Source organism: Antechinus flavipes, chromosome 1 (genome assembly GCF_016432865.1).
Source record: "Antechinus flavipes isolate AdamAnt ecotype Samford, QLD, Australia chromosome 1, AdamAnt_v2, whole genome shotgun sequence".
NCBI lineage: Eukaryota > Metazoa > Chordata > Mammalia > Dasyuromorphia > Dasyuridae > Antechinus > Antechinus flavipes.
The window spans coordinates 363,994,736-364,014,706 of NC_067398.1; the positions used below are offsets into that span (position 1 = coordinate 363,994,736).

The following is a 19,971-nucleotide window of genomic DNA, read 5'->3' on the forward strand; positions in this document are numbered from 1 at the left end:
AAAAAATGGTAAACTACTTCAGTCAAAAAAAAAATCCAAATGGAATCATGAAGAATTAGGCACAATTAAGCAACAACAAAAATATATATTTAAAAGGGAGATGAGATGTGTGGAATTTGCATGAATTAACAAGATCTATTAGGCACAAAAATTTACCAATCATACCCTGTGCAAGGCACTCTCAAACTTTTTTTTTTTTAATTTCTAGGTATGCAGCCCAAGATAGCAGAAAGAAAACTGGATTTGGAATGAGTACCTCATTTCAAATTCTATCACTGCCACTTGCTTATCTGTGAAGGCAAGTCAATTAACTTCTCTAGTTTTTAAGTTATAGAATGAAGATCAAGAATAGATGACCTAAGTAAGTACCATGAAGCTCCAAATCTATGATTCTATGATCTGGTGATGGTCCTTAACCCTAACCCTAACCCATTGCAAGTGTACTCTTCTCCAAACAATCTCAATATTGAATATGAAAATTCAGATTACAAAATAAAATGACAATTAGAGATTGTTCTGGGTTTTACAAAGGGATTTGCATAAACATTACTTTAAATCAAAAGGCAAGAAACAAGAATTTAAGCACTTATCATATGCCAAGCACTTTACAGATATCACCCTATTAGATCTGCACAACAATCCTGCGAGTTGGTTTTGCTATTGTTCCCATATTACAGTTGAAGAAACTTAGGCAGTAGTTAAGTGACTTGCCCTGGATCACATTAACTATCCAGTATCTGAGCCTGGATTTGAACTTGGGTCTTCCTGACTCCAGGCCTGCGCATTCTATCCACTGAGCCATCTAGCTGCCTCTAATTATATTTTAAATAATTTCATGCATAAAATTTTGTCTCACACAATTTTTCAGAACTAAAACCCCTATGTAAAGTGAGGTATCCTACATCTGAAGATAGGCTAAATCTTTTATTAAACATTAGGAAACTGGAAATTAAGAGCAATATTACAAAATGAGTTAATAAAATTTATCCCCTGCTTGCAAGATGGAGAAAACTCATTAAGTCCAAAATTAAATTTCAATTCTTCATTTCCAAGAAATATTTAGACAGGCTTGGGGTAGGGCATGGATAACAAACTTGGTCAAGGTATCATTCAAATTAATAAGAGCTATGTTTATATGAGCACAGATTTTAGCTCACACACAACAAAAAACTCATAATTAAACCAATATATATTAAAACATTTTAAAATCTGTGCTCAATTGAATGACCAGGATCTATCAGATTGTGAATAATTTATTCCATGGTATAGTGAATATACTGCATAGGTCATAAAAAAGAATCTAGAGTAAAATCAATTAAGAATTAGGTATGTTCTTCCTTCATATTTGTTATTAAATTTTCCATTACAATTTACAAATAAAATTTATCTCAAAATATATGATGTGTGAAATGAAATTAATTTAAAGAAATTTTTGGTTACAAAGAAAAAAAGTGTTAATTGGCTATACTTATTAGCTTGCTACTACAATGAAACCTCTCAAAAAGTTTGGACTGTTTTAATCATCTACTCAGGAAATTTATTCATGCCAAATATATACTCAAAGGAACTCCTATTAAATTCAAGTAAACTAGCTTTGCTGGTCATCTGTCCCATCAAAAATACTATATTAAATTCAAATTTTTGTTTTGGGTACAAATTGGTTTTATATGAAGGAGAAACAAAACTTTTAGGAGGCTAGTTTTTGGGTTTATTGCTTTATCAATATATAGCATAAAGCAACTGTGTACAAGGATTGTATTTTTGCCCTTTTTGCATCTCCATGTGTGTGTGTGTGTGTGTGTGTGTGTGTGTGTGTGTGTGTATGTGTGTTTGTATATGCGTGCATTCACATGCACTAATATCATATGTATATAACATTTTGCAAATGTTTGTTATTTCGTGATACAGGTAAATCTAAAAGTGATGGTCAAAGATTCTAAAGCCCATGGGCATAATAAAATAGCTGAAGGACCAAAAACTTGCATGAAAAAGTGTTCAACTTGTCCATATTTTAGGGCTGTTCTCTTGAACAGTCCAATTTTTCCAAAAGATCATGAGTTTAAAAAAAAAAACCAAACCACAATGCTGTTAGGTATAATGGAGGGATAATTTGTTTATTAATCTGAAAAGCCTTTAGAGGGGAAATGAAAACAAGGGATGTTTATCTGAAAACTTGGATGAAGTTGTCTAGGACCACATATTTTCCTTCTAGTGAAGATAGCAAAATGATAGGTGGCAGACAATGTGGTCCTATCACTTTTGGCAAACAAAATTCAGAAGTAGTGTTTTTATGTCATTAATGCTGAAGCTATACTTTATCTTTTTCTCCTTCAATGAGATGAGACTTGGAAGCCTTAATTTGGAATCTTCTATTTTATATTAGGAAATCCTTAGGACCCCACTAATTCAGGATGTGTTAACTTTAAAATACTTTTTAGGCTAAAGCTCATTGCAATAAACTGTAAAGTACTATACAGACTCACGTCAGCAGCTTGTCCAGCAAGCTGCACTAATTTAGGTTAACATCTATATATACAAGATATAATTATAAAGCAATAAGATTAGAGTTTTAAAGATCCAAAAGAGTTCAAACCCCTCAGCAAAAAGGGTTAGTAGAAAGCAATATTTATTTCAAAGATACTGCCACTGCCCAAAGCACATTTGATACATGATTTCAGAATTAGGGACAGTATGATTCTTATTGTGTGTGTGTGGAGAGAGAGAGAGAGAGAGAGAGAGAGAGAGAGAGAGAGGCACCCCTTTACTTCATAGTCATAGCCTTTTTCTAACCAAAGATAGTAGCTACTTCCAAATTCAAATCCAACTTCAAAAAATGTAGCTTTGCCACCATTAAAGATATATAAAACAACACTGTGAAGGCACTAAAGGCAAATTTCAGAGGGAATTCTCAAGATGCTTTAAACATTAATGAATTAAGTGTAGCATCCCAAAGGGCCTCATTTATAAGGTAAACACTTATTTGGATGAATGTTATTTGTTTTTAAAGAATTTATAGTCTCATTTTGTACTTAGGAATAAATGATATTTACTGACCACTACTTCAGGCTGCCATCATCCCTTCCCCACAAATGAACTATTGCTTTATTATACACCAAAATTTTAAGTTACTGATACGCTTCTAAGGGGATGGTTAATTCAAATTGGATAAATAAACAATACTTTTTAAAAGAGAAATAGAACAAGTATATGCTATATGTACTCAATAATATAAAATTTCCAATTTAATCAGCAAAAATTATACAAAATAACTACTATAATTTGTGGAATTGTTCTTCAAAGAAAGATTTCTAAAAAATTAACAATTCCCTGAGAATAGCCTATTGAAATCATGATTTATTATTATAGGGCCACAGAAATACCCCACTGTGAATAATGAGGTAATGATAGGGACATTATTTCACTTTTATAATTCCTTAATAGTATTCATGTACCACCAAAAAAAAAAAAAACAAACCCATAAATGATCTCAGAAATAATATAATAATCCTTAGGAGAATGAGGAAAAGATCATGAGCTCCAGCATCTAGCCATATGAATATATGACAGAGAAAGTAAAAAATATTGAGCCCATAAAAAGACTTGAGGGACATACATACACAAAAATAAAGTATATAAAGGGCTATCAGATAGAAAAGAGATGAGATTTGTTCTATTTGGCCACAGAAGACAGATAAGAGATGAATGGATAGATCACTGCATAGAGGCAAATTTACATTTGGTATAATGAAAAGCTTCCTAACAATCAGAACTGTCAATAAGGGGAATGGGCTGTCTTCAGGAGGTAGTGGATTCGCCCTCAATCATGAGTTCTTCAAGTGGACCACTTAAATATATTGTAGATGGGCTAATTAATTATTCAGATTTGAACAATCCTGGCCACTTAGATTCTTCTGAGTTTGTTTTTCAAACCAATATTCCTTAAAACAGTAATATATTAAGATATATTCAAGGCACAGTAAGCAAAATTGATCAGATTTTTTAAATTACATCAATTAAATGTTTTGGCTACAAAATTATGGTAATGTTAAACTTTTACATAAGAGGAAAAAGTCAAGACCTATTTTTGAAAGGTAAAAAGTTATAATGTTCTAGTGGAAGTAACCTTAACTATTAAGTGTTATAATTATTTTTTTTAAGTCTCCTTTATCCTTTTGCAATAAAACTTTCACTACTATTTCTAAACAATGTGTGGTAGGAACTTCACAGTAGTTATATGTCTTTTTAATATAAAAGATATTATTCCTACTTAAAATGGTAATTAAAAGAATTAAGACTTATATTTAGAACACATTCCATTTAACCATGTGCTTTCTAACAACAAAAAGAAACCAGATGAAGATACCCTATATTCAGTAATACAAAGCTACTGTCCATTACAGATAAAATTGATCAATAAATCAAGTCAATATAATACTAACCACTACTTAATTGGTTCAAGTGTACATGCCAGTCTTTTTTTTGAAAGATGTTTAAATGTTGTTTTTTTTTTTTTAAATAAAAGGTATTTCTGGACATGCTTAATATACTAAACATTAGTTGATATACCAAAAAAAAAAAAATAATAATAATCATTTAATTGTTTAAAGCAGTTTGTGCATACATGGAAAAATCAGTAGTGTTAGTTAACATGCTTAAAAAAATAATTTGGTTTATAGTTCTAAAAATTTATACATAATAAAATCTATCATATGCTTAAAAACTAAAGAGGGGAATAGGAAAACTTCCCTGAAAAATCTCAATATCATGTGAGGATAAATGAATTAAATTTTAGCCATTCAAAATCAGTTACATTTTTAAGTTTACTTACAACTATAAATACTTAAATGATAAATCTAAAAATAAGATACACAGAATAATTTTAGAGAAATGCCCATATAATTTCACTCAAAGAGATGCATAGACTATAGTTTTAAAAACCCATACTTAGATCTTATCATCAAAAATTATCCACAGGGGGTCTTTTACATAGGCGCGAAGAGAAGAGAAGAGAAGAGAAGAGAAGAGAAGAGAAGAGAAGAGAAGAGAAGAGAAGAAGAGAAGAGAGAGAAGAGAAGAGAAGAGAAGAGAGAGAAGAGAAGAGAAGAGAAGAGAGAAGAGAAGAGAAGAGAAGAGAAGAGAGAGAAGAGAAGAGAAGAGAAGAGAAGAGAAGAGAAGAGAAGAGAAGAGAAGAGAAGAGAAGGAGGAAGAGAAGGAGGAGGAAGAGAAGGAGGAGGAAGAGAAGGAGGAGGAGGAGGAGGAAGAGAAGAAGGAGGAGGAGGAGGAGGAAGAGAAGAAGGAGGAGGAGGAGGAGAAGAGAATTTCAATTCAATCTTTCTCAACTTGTTCTAATTTCAAAGGATGTTTCTTGGCTCCCACATATTTGCTGAGACATCCATAAAAGAACAAAATCCATCACCTGTAAAACTTAAGAAGAGACCAATATGTCCAAGTTTCCACTTTCCCTACATTTCAATCCCTATTTTCATGTTCAAGACTCTTGACAAGAGAGTACGCACACAGGAAAAGTGGGGGAGGGAGAGAGAATCACAAAGAATTTGTTTTCCAATTCTAACCCTCCCCCTCACACACACACACACACACACACACACACTCACTTAAACCAGGAGAGAAAATATCAGCTTGAATAGGAAGGATATTAAAAACATACTCTCTAAGTTTAATTTACACTACAAATAAATGCTCTTCATTTCAACACAGAAAAAAAATATTCTTTTTACTTCATTCTACACACAGTCTGTTGACAGGTTCAAAACTAAATTCGCAACATAATGATCTAGAAAACAAATTCCAAACACAACCTAGATCTATTCATCTCTTAGATTTCTGAAATATATAAGACATTCCTCAAATCACAACTGCAACTTTATCAAATAAATGTCCTTCAAATCCGATTAACTATATTGAAGTTATTTTGAAGGATGAGCTAAAGTATAATTTTTTAAACCTAAATCAAGAAAATGGCACTAAGAGAAAAGAAAACTATTATAAAAGTCCAAAATAATTTAATCCTGTTATATACTTTCTCCTGGGGGGAGGGGGAGAAAAAGGGGGAATCAATATTCTCAATGTGTCTCTTCATAAAAATCCAAAAAATAAAAATCAGCATTTCTGAATCTTGTATATTAAGAGTAAATTCTACGAAGCATAATAATTTAAACTTGTGATAAACCATCCCAATTATCTTAATGTGTCCTTTAGAAGTTCCAATATGTGTGTGTTTAGGTATGTACTTCTTTGAGTTACTAATTCCAAGTCTAACAAAATTAAATCCAAACAAAGGTCACCTAGCTAAATGACCCCTTCACTCAAAAGTGCCTATTAATAAATGTATTTTTACTTAGACTACTCTAAAAAGACTATGAAAATCATATGCATTTTACATCAAAGTACAATGGTGGTCAGTAAAAATTTAGTAACAGTTGCCTAGCTTCTGCTTTAAATTCTAAGTTGAAAATAAAAATTCATTTATGGACCAATATATGACACAATCTTTTTTTTTTTTTTAAACAGAAGTCAAGGTTTTTGAAGGAAGTGACTGTTATTTTATTCATTCATCTTTAAGCCTCGTAGAACGCCTAATAGGTACTCAATATTTGCAGAATGAATTTAATGCTTTTTCTTTCATATGAATAATTAATTATATAGCAATGAAATTCACAAAAGACTATTTAATAAAAATGAGTAATTATGTGTTACCTGGATTAATGGGACATCATACTGTCATGCACATTCATTACCTATACAAGCTTTGAGGTAATATTATATTATATGATCTGTCAAATTGGAATAAGGAGGGGAATAAGGAAAGGAACAATGATATTTAAGGAAGTTTAAATTGCAAAATGTAATTACAAACAGATACACATGGAATTAGCAAATGCTCATAACTACATGGGAGGAAAGGGATTTCTTAAGTGTCCAAATTTGAAATAAATTTTTGTATAATTTTGACATGCAAAATGCATACAGATGAATAGTACTCCTATTATAGTATAATAAACATAACTGTAATGTTCCAAGAATATATAACATGGATTCTAAAGTTATATCTAACAAAGCTTTGGTGATTTGGTTTTTTTTTTGTTTGTTTTGAGCACATAAAAATTTTCTTAAAATAAAACATTTATTATTATTGTACTTAAAACATCAAAGGGGAAAACATCTCACAGGGAGAAAGGTATGTTTTTCTTAACATAATCCAAAGAAGCTTTTAGACTTGTTTTAAGTTTGTGACTGATTCAAATCATGCTCTGCAATATTTCCATTTTCTGAAAAGTTAGGTGGAAAATTGTTATTAAAAGTTGTTGGAAATTCTAATGTAGTATCAATATTTTGACAGCTCACATAAGAACTGAAGGGCTGCTGTGGAAGAACGTGGCTCTCAGGGATCTGTACAGATGCACCTGATTGAGTGGTAGGGGGAATTCTTTGGCCAACTAGTTGCATTTTAGGTTCCCTGGGTTCCAGTTGCTGCTTGCTTTCTTCCTCAGTGTCCAGGCGAGTTAGCTTTTCTATCCACATGCGAAATTTCTCCTCTGTCTGCCTCTGCATCTCGGCAAAGCAGTTCATGGCCTCTTCCAGGACATTGCCTATGCAGTTCCTATCCCACACGGTGCCCCTGTCAAGCAATCCTGGAATTTCCCTGGTCGCTCCTCCAGATCCCCCAGCACGACTGAAGCCAGCTTTAAAGACATTGAGGCCATTTGATAAGACATCATTAAGTCAGAACATTATATTTATTAAGACATGCTAACTCAGGAAAACAGCATAAACAATGCTAATGGCCAGGTGGATACAAAATTGATGAGTAAGTAGCCTGTAACCTTCAATTATCTGAAAGATTTAAGTACTTTAAAAGAAAAACAAAGGGGTGGGGAGCACTAAAATATCACTTTTTCAAAAATGGATGTGTGTAAAATTTTTTTTCAACTAAAAGTGGCTTATATTTCTATTGCCACAATTAATGGATTTTGAAACTCTAAGTCCTTTAATCAAAAATAAATTTTAGATGTCTTCACAATTAACAAATGTCCAAAGTAGCATGCAATATTTTTATGATTAAAAATTACTACCTTTCTTGACACTGCAGGATATCATTTAACTTATTACTAATTGGAACTTCAAGAATACCATATTTACTTTAAGGAGTCTGACCACAAGATAAAGATTAGACAAATAAAACCAAATGAACAGTTTAAAGAGTAAAGTGGATGTTTTTGTCTACATTTATTTCCAAAAGAATGCAGAGCAATGGAAGGGAGTGGAGAAGGGAGGCGGGGCAGCTGGAGAATGGAGATAATCTGCAAAGATAATTAGTTGTGGATGGCAATAAATACTATGTTAAGTCACAAAGGCCAAAAAGTAGGTGAAATCTGTCCTGATCTCCTAGATTTATATACACAATTTTCTATCAATTCTCTCATATTCTTGAGGGGAAAAATCTTTTGCATTCTTATACACTAAAACATTGCTTCCTTTATGAATTATCTGTACTTACACAAACGAGTGAGAAAAACAAGGAACTAGCACTAAAAAGATTAATGTCAAATGAAATAAGTTAGCAAAAGACTTCTACCAAGAAGTTCCCAAAGGCTTGCAAATCTAAGACATAAACATTACCCAGATGTTATCACATAAAAGAATTTCAATATCATTTAAATAAAGCATAATATTAAAGCAAAGAGTTAGGAAAAATTACCCAAAGATATCTTTTTAAAAAATAACTATACAGGTATAGGGAAAATCTTCATTTTTGTTTTTCTCTGGAAATCTTCTAGTACACATCATTGATTGGCTTCTCCAAAGCATTAAATTTTTTTAGTTCAGTCAAATCCTATCTTTTCCTCTCTGTGTATATATATTTTAAAGCCATATGAATTAAACATAAAAATTCTTTTCCAAGAACTGTCTTTGAGAATCTAATTATAATCTAATTTACATTCAGGATTCTAAAAAGCAGCTCTTTAAAGACAAGAAAATTCTCAAAGAAACTAACAACATAATAAGGAACAATCTATTAATCAGACTATTTTTATAAAGAACTTCTGTTCCTCAAAGATAAACATTTTATAAATGTGCATTATCATTATACTAATATTCACTATAAAATAGTTTATTCTATACTATATTTTTTACAATTCTACAAATCAACTAATTAAAACATCCAGATAATCTGAAAAACTTGCCAAAATTACCCTTAAAAACAAACATCTTTTTTGGTAATTCAAATAGAGGCAAGACACAATCTAGTTCTAGCTGTCCAGCAAATAATTAAGCCTTTGCACTAAGTAAACAGTTCTTACCTCTGTAATAATTTGTTGGCCCAATCATAAACTCTGTTCTTAAGGACAAACATGTTTGGAATCTGAACCAGTAATTATTTACACTCTTAAATTAAAAGCCCATTATTCATAAACTATTTTAGAATCACTGAACATTTAGAATCATGCTGGAGTTTTGAAAACACATACCCCCTTTGACTATCAAGAACTTTTCTAAACAAGAAAAACTTAAAATAACAGCTATTTCTACTAAAAGATATGTTTAAAAGATTGCAAACAACAAAAGCCTCAAACAACCTGTCCTTGGTTTTGAAGCTGCACAAATACTCTACTGGACACAGCTGTCGACGAGGTTCTCTGTCAGCCTGGCCACATTTTTTCCAGCTTATCTGTATTTTTCATATTTTTGTATGAGCTCTTTCAGAGTGTATCCAACATGCTTATATTTACAAATGGGACTTATAACAAACACTTGTCTTTAGGGCAAATAAGGCTTAATATTTCAATACTAAAAATCACATGGATTCTTCTTGGGAGCTCTGAGGTATATCTATATCAAAATAATAAGCACATCAAAAATAAATGCATGCTAGCAAAATGGTTTCAGCAATGACATTATGATTTTGTTGAGGTGATTAATATTAAAGACCCACATGACTTATAATTTTATAGTTAAAAAGCATAATCACAGACTAAACTGAATTCCCATTTACATTCTAAGTTATACAGTAGTAGTATACACTGTATACTACTATACAGTATCTATACAGTATACAGAAATATACTGCAGTATACAGAAAGAGACCTGAGTTCAAATCCTAGCTCCAACAATTATCATCTACATAACCGTAAGTGATCATTTCACTTCTCTATGCCTCAATTTCCTCATCTATAAATAAGAATAAATACTTGCATTATCACCTCAAAGAGGTACTATAAGGAAAGCATCATGACAATTTTCTAGCATTATAAAAAATGTAACTATTATTATTATTATTTCTCTCATCTTTTAAGGATTTGCTTCTTGGTAATCACTACAAATACCACTGCATTATTCTAAAACTCACTACATGCCATTCTTATTCAATATGAACTGCAGTGAGTCAGAAAATGTATTCAGAGAAATTGAACCATACTTTTTATTTATTGATTCAAAATAGAAGTAATGAAGTTAATCCACTAGCAAAGCTATTAGAAAATAGAAACATATGAACTTGGCTTTTGAATTAGGTGCAGCAATAGGGAGAACTAGGTCATGCCTCACTATATAAGGACTTTGCCTTTTAAAAACCTGAAAAAAAAAAACATAAAACTGCAGGGTAAATTATAGCTATCTTATGTCACAGAAGCAATTTATAAGTCTGAAAATTATATATTTGATAAAATTAAAAGAATAAAAGTATCAGAAAGCCATCATAAGGACAAATTGAACTGCTGGGCATAAGCAATAAAATTCACCAACAGAATGTATGAGGAAAGATTTTCATAGTTGTTATAAGGTGTTCCTTTTTCCTACTTGTAAAATCACTATTAAGTATAAAAAATTTAAAAATCACCTAGAGTAAGAGTTCTTTTCCTGGCATCTCCAACCTTGTTTAGGGAAAGGAGAATGTGTTTTTTAAAAATATTTTGACTAAAGCATTTCAATGTAATTTGCTTCCTTTGTAATCTTATGCATTTATTTTTTGCATTCAAACACATTCTAAGTAAGTCCATGATGGAAAAAAGATTAAGAACTCTTGACCTAAAGTCTACCTTATAACAACTCAAACATCTTTGCCTCTCTCTTGTATTTAAAGGTTGGGCTTCATTTTTTTCAATTTTACCCACTTCCCTGTAGGAGCTCCAGGGTGACAATTTATCAAAGAGAGAGCTCCCATAGGGAAACAAACCCCACTTACTCAATAGAGATAGTGAAACAGTGACAAATATTACTAAAGACTCTGAAAAACTCATCTTTAATATGCATAACATTTTACAGGTGATACTATGTTTTATTTTTATAATCATTTATACAGCACTTTAATATGTATAAAGTGCTTTACAATCATTCTTGTTATGCAATGTATATAACTTTGGATCTTTGTGAATTTAGCTAACCAATACGGTTTTCCTTTAAATAACTCATTTTACATCAGCAATATGCTGTTTTCTATCATGTGGAGGTAAACACACCCCAAACATCTTTTATAAAATTAGAAAGAAATAGTATGACTACCCACAAGAATCTGGAAAACCAAAACTTCCCCCTCTTTAGGGTTGCAAAAAAAAAGCTGAGATCAGATAAATGCTAAGTAAGCAGTTTGTAAAATATTCTGATCATGCTATAGAAGTCTCTTCAGAAAAGAAGATTCACCAATTAAGAAACTTTCAAGACCTAATCTCTCTTATTCCATGAATTATAAGGCTGCCTATAATAGTTTTGCATACCCAATTATATGGTGGAGGCAGACTTAACAAATTATAGACCCTTACAACATGAAAGCTAATATCAATAGATTGGTTGAGAATTTTTAAAAGCTTAAAAGGTTTAAGGGGGAAATTTTGCAAAAACAATTTTTTTAATGAAATAAGTGACAGCTTCACATAGAAATAATGCACAACAAGAGCAACTAAGCTTGTCATGCACTGAAATGTATATCAGAATCATAAAACATAAAAGGAACAAGCACTGTATTAAGCAGTAAGGGAATTATGAGAAAACTCAGATAAAAGATGAACATGTTATTTCAGACACCATAAACTTAGTTGCAGCTGCATTATAATCAAACAAGGTGCCTACTCTTCAGGAGAAAGTTTTTAGTAATGAAGCTGTATAATGATTATTAAATCTAATCAATACTAAAAAGCAATGATGGGAGTTCATTTAATGGGTTTACAGAGAAAAGGATCTGTGAGAAATTCCATGACTTAAAAAGTCTTGTCCCTATCATTTACCATTAAAATATTTTTGCTGATGTGCAAAAATGCACAAAAAACCTCAGAACAGGTTTGGTTTTTGTTTTGTTTTGTTTTTAATTGGCCATGTCTTGTTAATACACTGCAGTCTTCAAATTTACACAGAGCTGCAGTTCTCCTGGTTTTTCTCAAATGTCACTCATCTAACTGAGCCAGACAGCTGAGAAACGGTGTCAGGCGATTTACCGTTCAGTTTAAAAAACATCCTCTACCTGGTATCTCTGCAGTGACTGTCTTGCTGCTCCCTGAAACTTCTTCGTCATCATCTGACGAACTCGTGCTTGAGTCACAGGTCAGGTCACTATCACTGGTACTGCTGTCCTGCAGCAGGTTATACTTCTTGCGAGCTGCAAGCTCCCGCTTCTGCCTCAGTAGCCGGATTCTTTCTTTGTGCTTTTGGCTCCGATGACCTTTAACCTTGGCAACTCGGCCATTTTGCTTATCACTGGACTGCCTGTTTTTCTTGGCAGCCATTGTTGATGTTTCACTTTCAGATCGAGACCGTCTAGACTTGCGACCAACAGCTGATCCAGACACACCAGAAGGATCTCCTTCTACAGTAGCTTCTGTCTGGGAGGGCTCGTTCTCTTCTGCAGAAGACAATGTATCTGAATCTGCTAGATGTCCACTGGAAGAAGGTGAAAGCATGCAATGATTAGAAGAGTCACTCTCATAAACTCGACCAGTTGTTGGTTTATCGCTTTCTGTAGATGCCAGTTGAGACTCTGAGGAGTCCCGTCTTAATTCCATCAGCAAGCAAGGCATTGATGAAAGAACTGCAGAATCACTTACACCATCTTTCTGAGAATGAGACTCTAGTTCTATAGGTCCATCTTCTGTCTGAACTGTTTCTTGTTTTTCAGAAGTTTTTGGTGGGACTGTAGACTCGCTAAGTTCTTCAACTTTTCCCACAGCCTCCTCCATCTTCATTTCAAAATCCCAAGCCTTTCCTAGATTTAGATCATGGGGCAGGTCTGGGGACTGGAAACTAGATCAAGGATTCAACAGGAAAGTGACCTGTACAAAAATATACAAAAAAAGAAAGAAAGAAATCAATGAACAGAAATGGCATATAATTTAAACAATAGAATGATAATATTTTTCTGAATCAGATGACAGAATCAGCTAACTTTAGTTACCAAAGTAATGTATAACTATTTGGGGTTTATTTTGTTTTGTTTTTCTAATTCAGATCAGTTTTATTAATAGGAAAAAAATAACCTGGGTTCTGTTTTTTACTAAAAATTTTGAAATTCAGTTATTTTGCATAAATTAAAAAAATGGAACAATATTAGCAGATATAACTTTAATGTAAGAGGTAAGCACAGCATAATGGATAGAGTTGGTTTCAGGGTTGGGAAAACATGGGTTAAGTGATGAGCTGATGCACCATATTATACCACTTAGCCTCCAGTTTATCTTAAGTGCAACAAGATGGTTATATATAAGGAAACCTAGATTCATAGTTTTTAGAATGACAGGGACTTTAGGCCATTTAGTTCAACCCTCCTTTTACACACAAAAACAAACACTAACCAAGTGACTTACCCAAAGTCACAATGATAATAAGGAGCAGTGTTTGTTTACATTTTAACATCCTCAACTACAAATTCAGAACTTTTCACTACAATACGAAAAAAGTCTTTACATTAAAATTCTGAAAGATATTTTACAAACACAAACACATTATTACTGGGGACAGAGCATAATCTTAATATCTTTTAAAATCTTCAAGATACTAAAGTAAAAATCTTAAAACTAATTAACTGCTAATGGGATGTTGGAGGTGTCCATTACTAACTTTGAAAAGGTAATGTTATGGAAGGCAATTTCCAGTACAAGCACACAAATAAGCCTAGTGTGAAACAGAAAACATTAAGGTGAGTAGGTCACTAATATATACCTAATGAGGTAGTTTTTCTAATCTGATAGTTTAATTTAGAGCAAAGAGCAATTATAAAACATTTTAAAGAATAAGGTGGTTTGAGGAAGAAATCTTATTCTCCAATTTCAATTCCTCCTCCTAAATATGCTAACAAAAGGAAATAAATCTAAAACTGCCTTAATGCCCCTCCTCCCCTTTCATAAATATTGCTTTCATCACCTTTCATTCAAATTACTCAAAATAATAACGATGATAACAATAATAAATAATAGACAACATCAAGTTCATTGCCATATAAAGATTCAACAATTACAGGTATTCTAATATATTCTTAGAAAATAAGGAAGAAAAATATTATTAAACATTAGAATATGAAAACATTCTGATAAAAATTTCAATTTCTGGATAAGATCAATTCATTTATGAATGAGCAGAGGTTTTTACTGATTCTTGTATGAAATAAATGACAATCTTTAATGATTTTTGTCTTAAAAAATTATCCACTAACTCTATGTACCACCCTTCAAAAACCAGCAGAGGGAGGAAGAGTTAATCTAATCATATCAGACATACATTCCCCAGATTAGTCACCCCCAAATTTGTTTTCAATAATGAAGGTAAACTCCATAACTGCTACCAAGAAATCTTTTTTCTTCAATAAGGAAAATATTTCCAACCATTTAAAGAGAAGGAGTTTTACATTTTGAACAATGAGGAGAGGAGAAGGAGAAAATCAAATGTTTGGTTTGTTTGTTTGTTTTTAAGCAAGTTGACTTTCTAAGCAAACTACTCTAATGAAAAGAAATTTAAAACCTAAGATAAAATTCAAAAGTGTAAAGGTAAAAATCAAAGCTATCATGAAAATGAAGATCTAGACTCTTTTCAATGTGTAACATATCAAATGTTTTTAAAGTTTTTAATTTTTAGTTTTTTAATTTTAAAAAAGTAAAAATTTTAAAATTAAAATTATTCAAAAATCTCCTATAAATCATTAATATTTTGTTGTCTCTATCTCTGATTGAAAAGCTCCTTCCAGAACCTTCCCACAAAAGAGAGTTCCTACGCTAGCCACAACTTTATTGAATTTTTCGAGACTGCTCTCTGGATTTTTCTCTACATGACTTGTCTCATCCTTTCCCACTACTGTCTTCAACCTCTGCCTATAGGTGCCTGACTTAATAATTGCTATAACAAATAAATTTAATAATTATAAATTTCTAACTTCACCTAGATAGACTTTCTCTTCCCCCAGTTGTCTCCTAGATGTCAATCTATTTAGAATATTTAGAACAAATTTATTACAGTGAACTCTACCAAGCATCAACTTTTTCACTACTAACAAAGTTTGTCATAAAAGTTTCAAAATAACAGAAAATTGAAATATTTAATAATCACTTAAGAATCAATTTCTTCTGAGCATCTAGTCTGGCAATCTGGCTTGATTCTCTTCATTTTACAAATGAGAAAACTGAAGCACAGAGAGGCTAGGTGACTTGCCCAAAAGCACACAGGTAAGAAGTATCAGAGCAGAATTCAAACTCAGGTCATTAAGATCAAATTCTGTACCTTTTTCAGTGTAGAAAATAGAATTGAATTAGTTTTGAACTGAAAGGACCCCCTCTCTTATCTGAATACTAAGATATTATTTATATATCTGTAGTTTGCTAATGAATTAAACCAAATTGTCCTGGGGTGGTGATTATTCTAGCCATTAGAGACTAGACAGTATGATGGCATTAAAAAGACAACTTCTGATCAGGACAAAAAGTTTAACTCTCCAATTCAAATTTCAGAGTTAATTTGCAACTACTATGAAAAGCACTAACCATTCATCCCTTACAAATAAAGAATCAAAAAATCATAATAGAGAAGAAAAAACTCACATGTGCAAAAATGTTTGTAGCAGTTCTTTTTGTAGTGGCAAGGAACTGGACATTGAGTGGATATCCATAAGCTGGGGAATGGCTGAATGAATAAGTTATGGTATATGAATGAAATGGAATATTATTGTTCTGTAAGAAATGATCAGCAGGCTGATTTCAGAAAGGCCTGAAGACTTACATGAATTGATGTTAAGTGAGTAGAATCAAGAGAACAATGCACATAGTATAAGATTATGTGATCAATTGTGATGGACTTGACTCTTCACACCAATGAAGTGATTCAAGAAAATTCCAATAAACGTGGGATGAAAAATGCTATCTATATCCAGAGAAAGAACTATGAAAATTGAATATATATCGAAGCAGAGTATGTTTGCCTTTTTTCTTTGTTTTTTCTTTCTCGTGGTTTTTTTTTTCCCCCTCTTTTGGTCTGATTTTTCTTGCACAACATGACAAATATGGAAAGATGTTTAAAAGAATTGCACATATTTAACCTCTATCAGGATTACCTCTTGTCTTGGGAGAAGGAAGAAAAATTTGGAACACAAAGTCTTATTAAAATGAATGTTGAAAATTACCTTTTAATGTATTTGGAAAAATAATGTAACTATTGAAAATAAAAATGAGGCTGTATCTCACACACACACACACACAAATAAAAGAATATTAGAATATTAATTGAAGTTGTTCTTAGAAACATGAGCTGAAACCAAAAAGAGTAACTAAAGAATTTATATAATTCAAACACTCTACTGTATGATTTGTTGAAACTACATTAAAATCAAAACCAAGCACTAGTGTTCTGGTATGCCTACATACAAATGGAAATGCTGGAAAATCTCAATTATCCGAGTTCAAACAGGATGAAAAATATGATAGATGTATAAATAAGGAAGATATATTCCAAAAATATTCTTAATTATCAGAAACATTTAAGAATGAAGTAAAATGAGTTGTAGAGATAAGTTCTAGGATATCAGAAATAACAGAACAAAACTATTTAAAGCTAAATAAAGTTAATGACATAACTGATAAAAGTCCACTAACAGCATCTGTCTTGTTTTTTACAGACAGCTCAATAACCAACAGCTGAGGTAGGATTCTGGGGAAATGGTAGAGTAGGTTAGTCAATTTCAAGCTCTCCCAATTTCCTCTACAAATATAACAAATTTGCGCCTCAGGGAGAACACAAACTAGTGAAAAATCAAGAAGACTTGGGTCAGAACACGGGTCTTTCCACTCTGAAAAGATTTGAAAAAATACTCCAGGCCAGGATTAACCTATCTGAAGTACAAACACTTCCAGCCTAGTTCCACAGAAATATCAAGTGGGGAGTCCTGGAACTACTTGGATATGGCTGGAACCTCAGCAGGAACACAGACTTTCACTTCCTGGACTGTTTGTAGAATCCGGATTTGTGCCCAAGAAGTCAAGTGAACCTCAGCTGATTGAAAACAAAAAGTCCAGCTGTGATGCCGAGATGCAACCCTGGGGCGAGAAGAAACTAGTACACAGGGAGTGTAGAAGCAGTGGGGCAGGGGCACTGCAGGCTGGGAGCACTTACGGGAGAGAGGAGCTCTTGGTTTGGGATTCCTGGTCAGAGTGGAGAACTGAAGGGAATCTCCAGACACCATATCCCCATCGCATGATTAGAGGTGCTTACAACTAATACCTCTTATTAAAAAAAAAAAAAAAAAAGAACTGGCAAAGAAGAAAGAACTTTACCATTGAAACATACTGTGGGAACAAAAAAGGCTGGGGTTCATCTTCAGAGGAGGACACTTTAATTAAAAAAGCTACTACCCCAAAGAGTAATATGAAATGGCTCTCTGCCCAGAGAGAATTTAGAGAACTCAAAAAAGAATTGAAAAATCAAATGAGAGACATTGATTAAAAAAAAAAAAAAACCTAAACAAACAAAAATTCAAGAAAAAGAAGACTATAAAAAAGTTAACCAACTAGAAAAGGAGACACAGAATCTCAAAGATGAAAATAATTCTTAAAATTGGGCAAGGGGAAGTCAGTGAAGCTATGAGAGACCAAGAAATAACAAAACAGATTATAAAGAATGAAAAAACAGAACAGAATGTGAAATGTAAGAAAAATGACAGATTTGGAAAATAGATCAAGAAGAAAAAAATATAAGAATTGTATTGCCATAAAGTTATGATCCAAAAGAAAATCTTGACATAATAATGCAGGAAATAATCCAAGAAAATTGTCATGATATAGATAGAACGTGAGGGGAAAGTACAAAGAGAAAAAATTTACTGATCACCACCTTAAAGAGATCCTTTGTGGAAAACACACAGGAATATTATTGCCAAATTTTGAAACCCCCAGATCAAGAGAAAATTTTGCAAGAAACTCAAATACACTGGAGCTACAATTAGAATTGTACAAGATTTATTAGCAGCTATAATAAAAGAGTACAGATGCTGGAATCATATCTATCTAAGATTAAAAGAACTAGGCCTATGGCCAAAAATATCCAGCAAAATTATCTATAATTTTGAACGAGAAAAAATGAACCTTCAGAAATGAACTTGAAGATTTTCAGGCTTTTCTATCAAACAAACACAAACTTAATAGAAAATTTAAAATATAAAAGCCAATATCAAAGATTAATTTCAAGGAACCCAACATGGACAAATTGTTTATGGTTTGTTTTTGTTTTTTTTTTAATACAGGAAATGTACAGCATATGTTTAAAATTGACATCAACAATAAGGCAGGTCAAAAGAAAGATTAGGGCAGAGATAAGGCAAAAATACTAATTATGTCATACAAATGAGGTACAGAGAAAGAACAGACACAGGCATTAGAGAAGGAGGTGGGGAGAGGGGTTGTAGTTCTGAAAACCTACTCAGATCGGAAATGAGTTCAATAGGTAACACTACATAAATACCATGAAGGTTACCCTCCAAAATCTAAAAAGAAATAAGGGGGAAGGGATGGACGGAGAGACACACAAAGGGTGAAGGAAAAAGACAAGGGAAGAATCCTTGGGTAGGGGGAGTTTAAGTACTAGTAAAGAAGTTATGGAGCAAAATTCAATTAGTAAAAATAGGAAAGATGTGTGTGTATATGGGGTATGTATGTATGTGTGTGTGTGTGTGTATGTATGTATGTATGTATAAATATACCTTTTCTAAGTGCTCTAAATCACTATCGATCAAAGAAATGCAAATTAAAACAACTCTGAGATACCACTACACACCTCTCAGATTGGCTTAAATGACAAGAAAAGATAATGATGAATGGTAGAGTTGTGAACAGATCCAGCCATTCTGAAGAGCAGTTTGAAACTATCAAACATGCATACTCTCTGATCCAGCAGTGTCTCTACTGGGCCTTTAACCCAAAGAGATCATAAAAACTGGAAAAGGACCTACATGTGCAAAACTGTTTGTGGTAACCCATTTTGTAGTGGAAAAGAAACTGGAAATTGAATGGATGCCCATCAGTTGGAAAATGGCTGAATAAGTTAGGGTATATGAATGGTGTGGAATATTATTGTTCTGTAAGAAACAATCAGCAGGATCATTTCAGATAGGCCAGAGAGACTTACATGAACTGATGCTAAATAAAGTAAGTAGAACCAGAACATCATTGTATATAGCAACAAGAAGATTATGCAATGATCAATTCTGATTATGCAATGATCATGGCTCTTTTCAACAATGAGATGATTCAGGCCAGTTCCAATGATCTATATATTTTTATAATTTTCTTTGTAGAAATTTTTTTTAAAGACACAGACTTAAATCAACTAATATCCTGAATAATAGCCTGAAAAAAATGAGTTATCAGATAATATCAACATAATTTTGATGGTGGCAAAGAACTAATAACTAAAAGCATAACTACTAATTTGTGAATTACTGAACAAATTATGGTATGTGAATATGATGGAATATTATTGTATTGTAAGAAATTATGA

General features: G+C 32.4%; 1 protein-coding gene across 5 annotated transcripts in view; it reads right to left on the bottom strand.

Moving 5' to 3' along the window:
- Window positions 1-19,971, bottom strand: part of ARK2N (arkadia (RNF111) N-terminal like PKA signaling regulator 2N) — a 141,756-nt gene that overhangs the window by 30,713 nt on the left and 91,072 nt on the right. For 4 of the 5 annotated variants that reach the window (XM_051969673.1, XM_051969670.1, XM_051969672.1 and 1 more), the window contains exon 3: window positions 12,473-13,277. In XM_051969673.1, the coding sequence (XP_051825633.1) occupies window positions 12,473-13,190 (718 nt within the window). In that variant the 5' untranslated portion in view covers window positions 13,191-13,277. Of the gene's footprint in view, window positions 1-6,540; window positions 7,704-12,472; window positions 13,278-19,971 lie in introns of those variants that run through there. The other variant, XM_051969671.1, reaches the window with a different exon arrangement.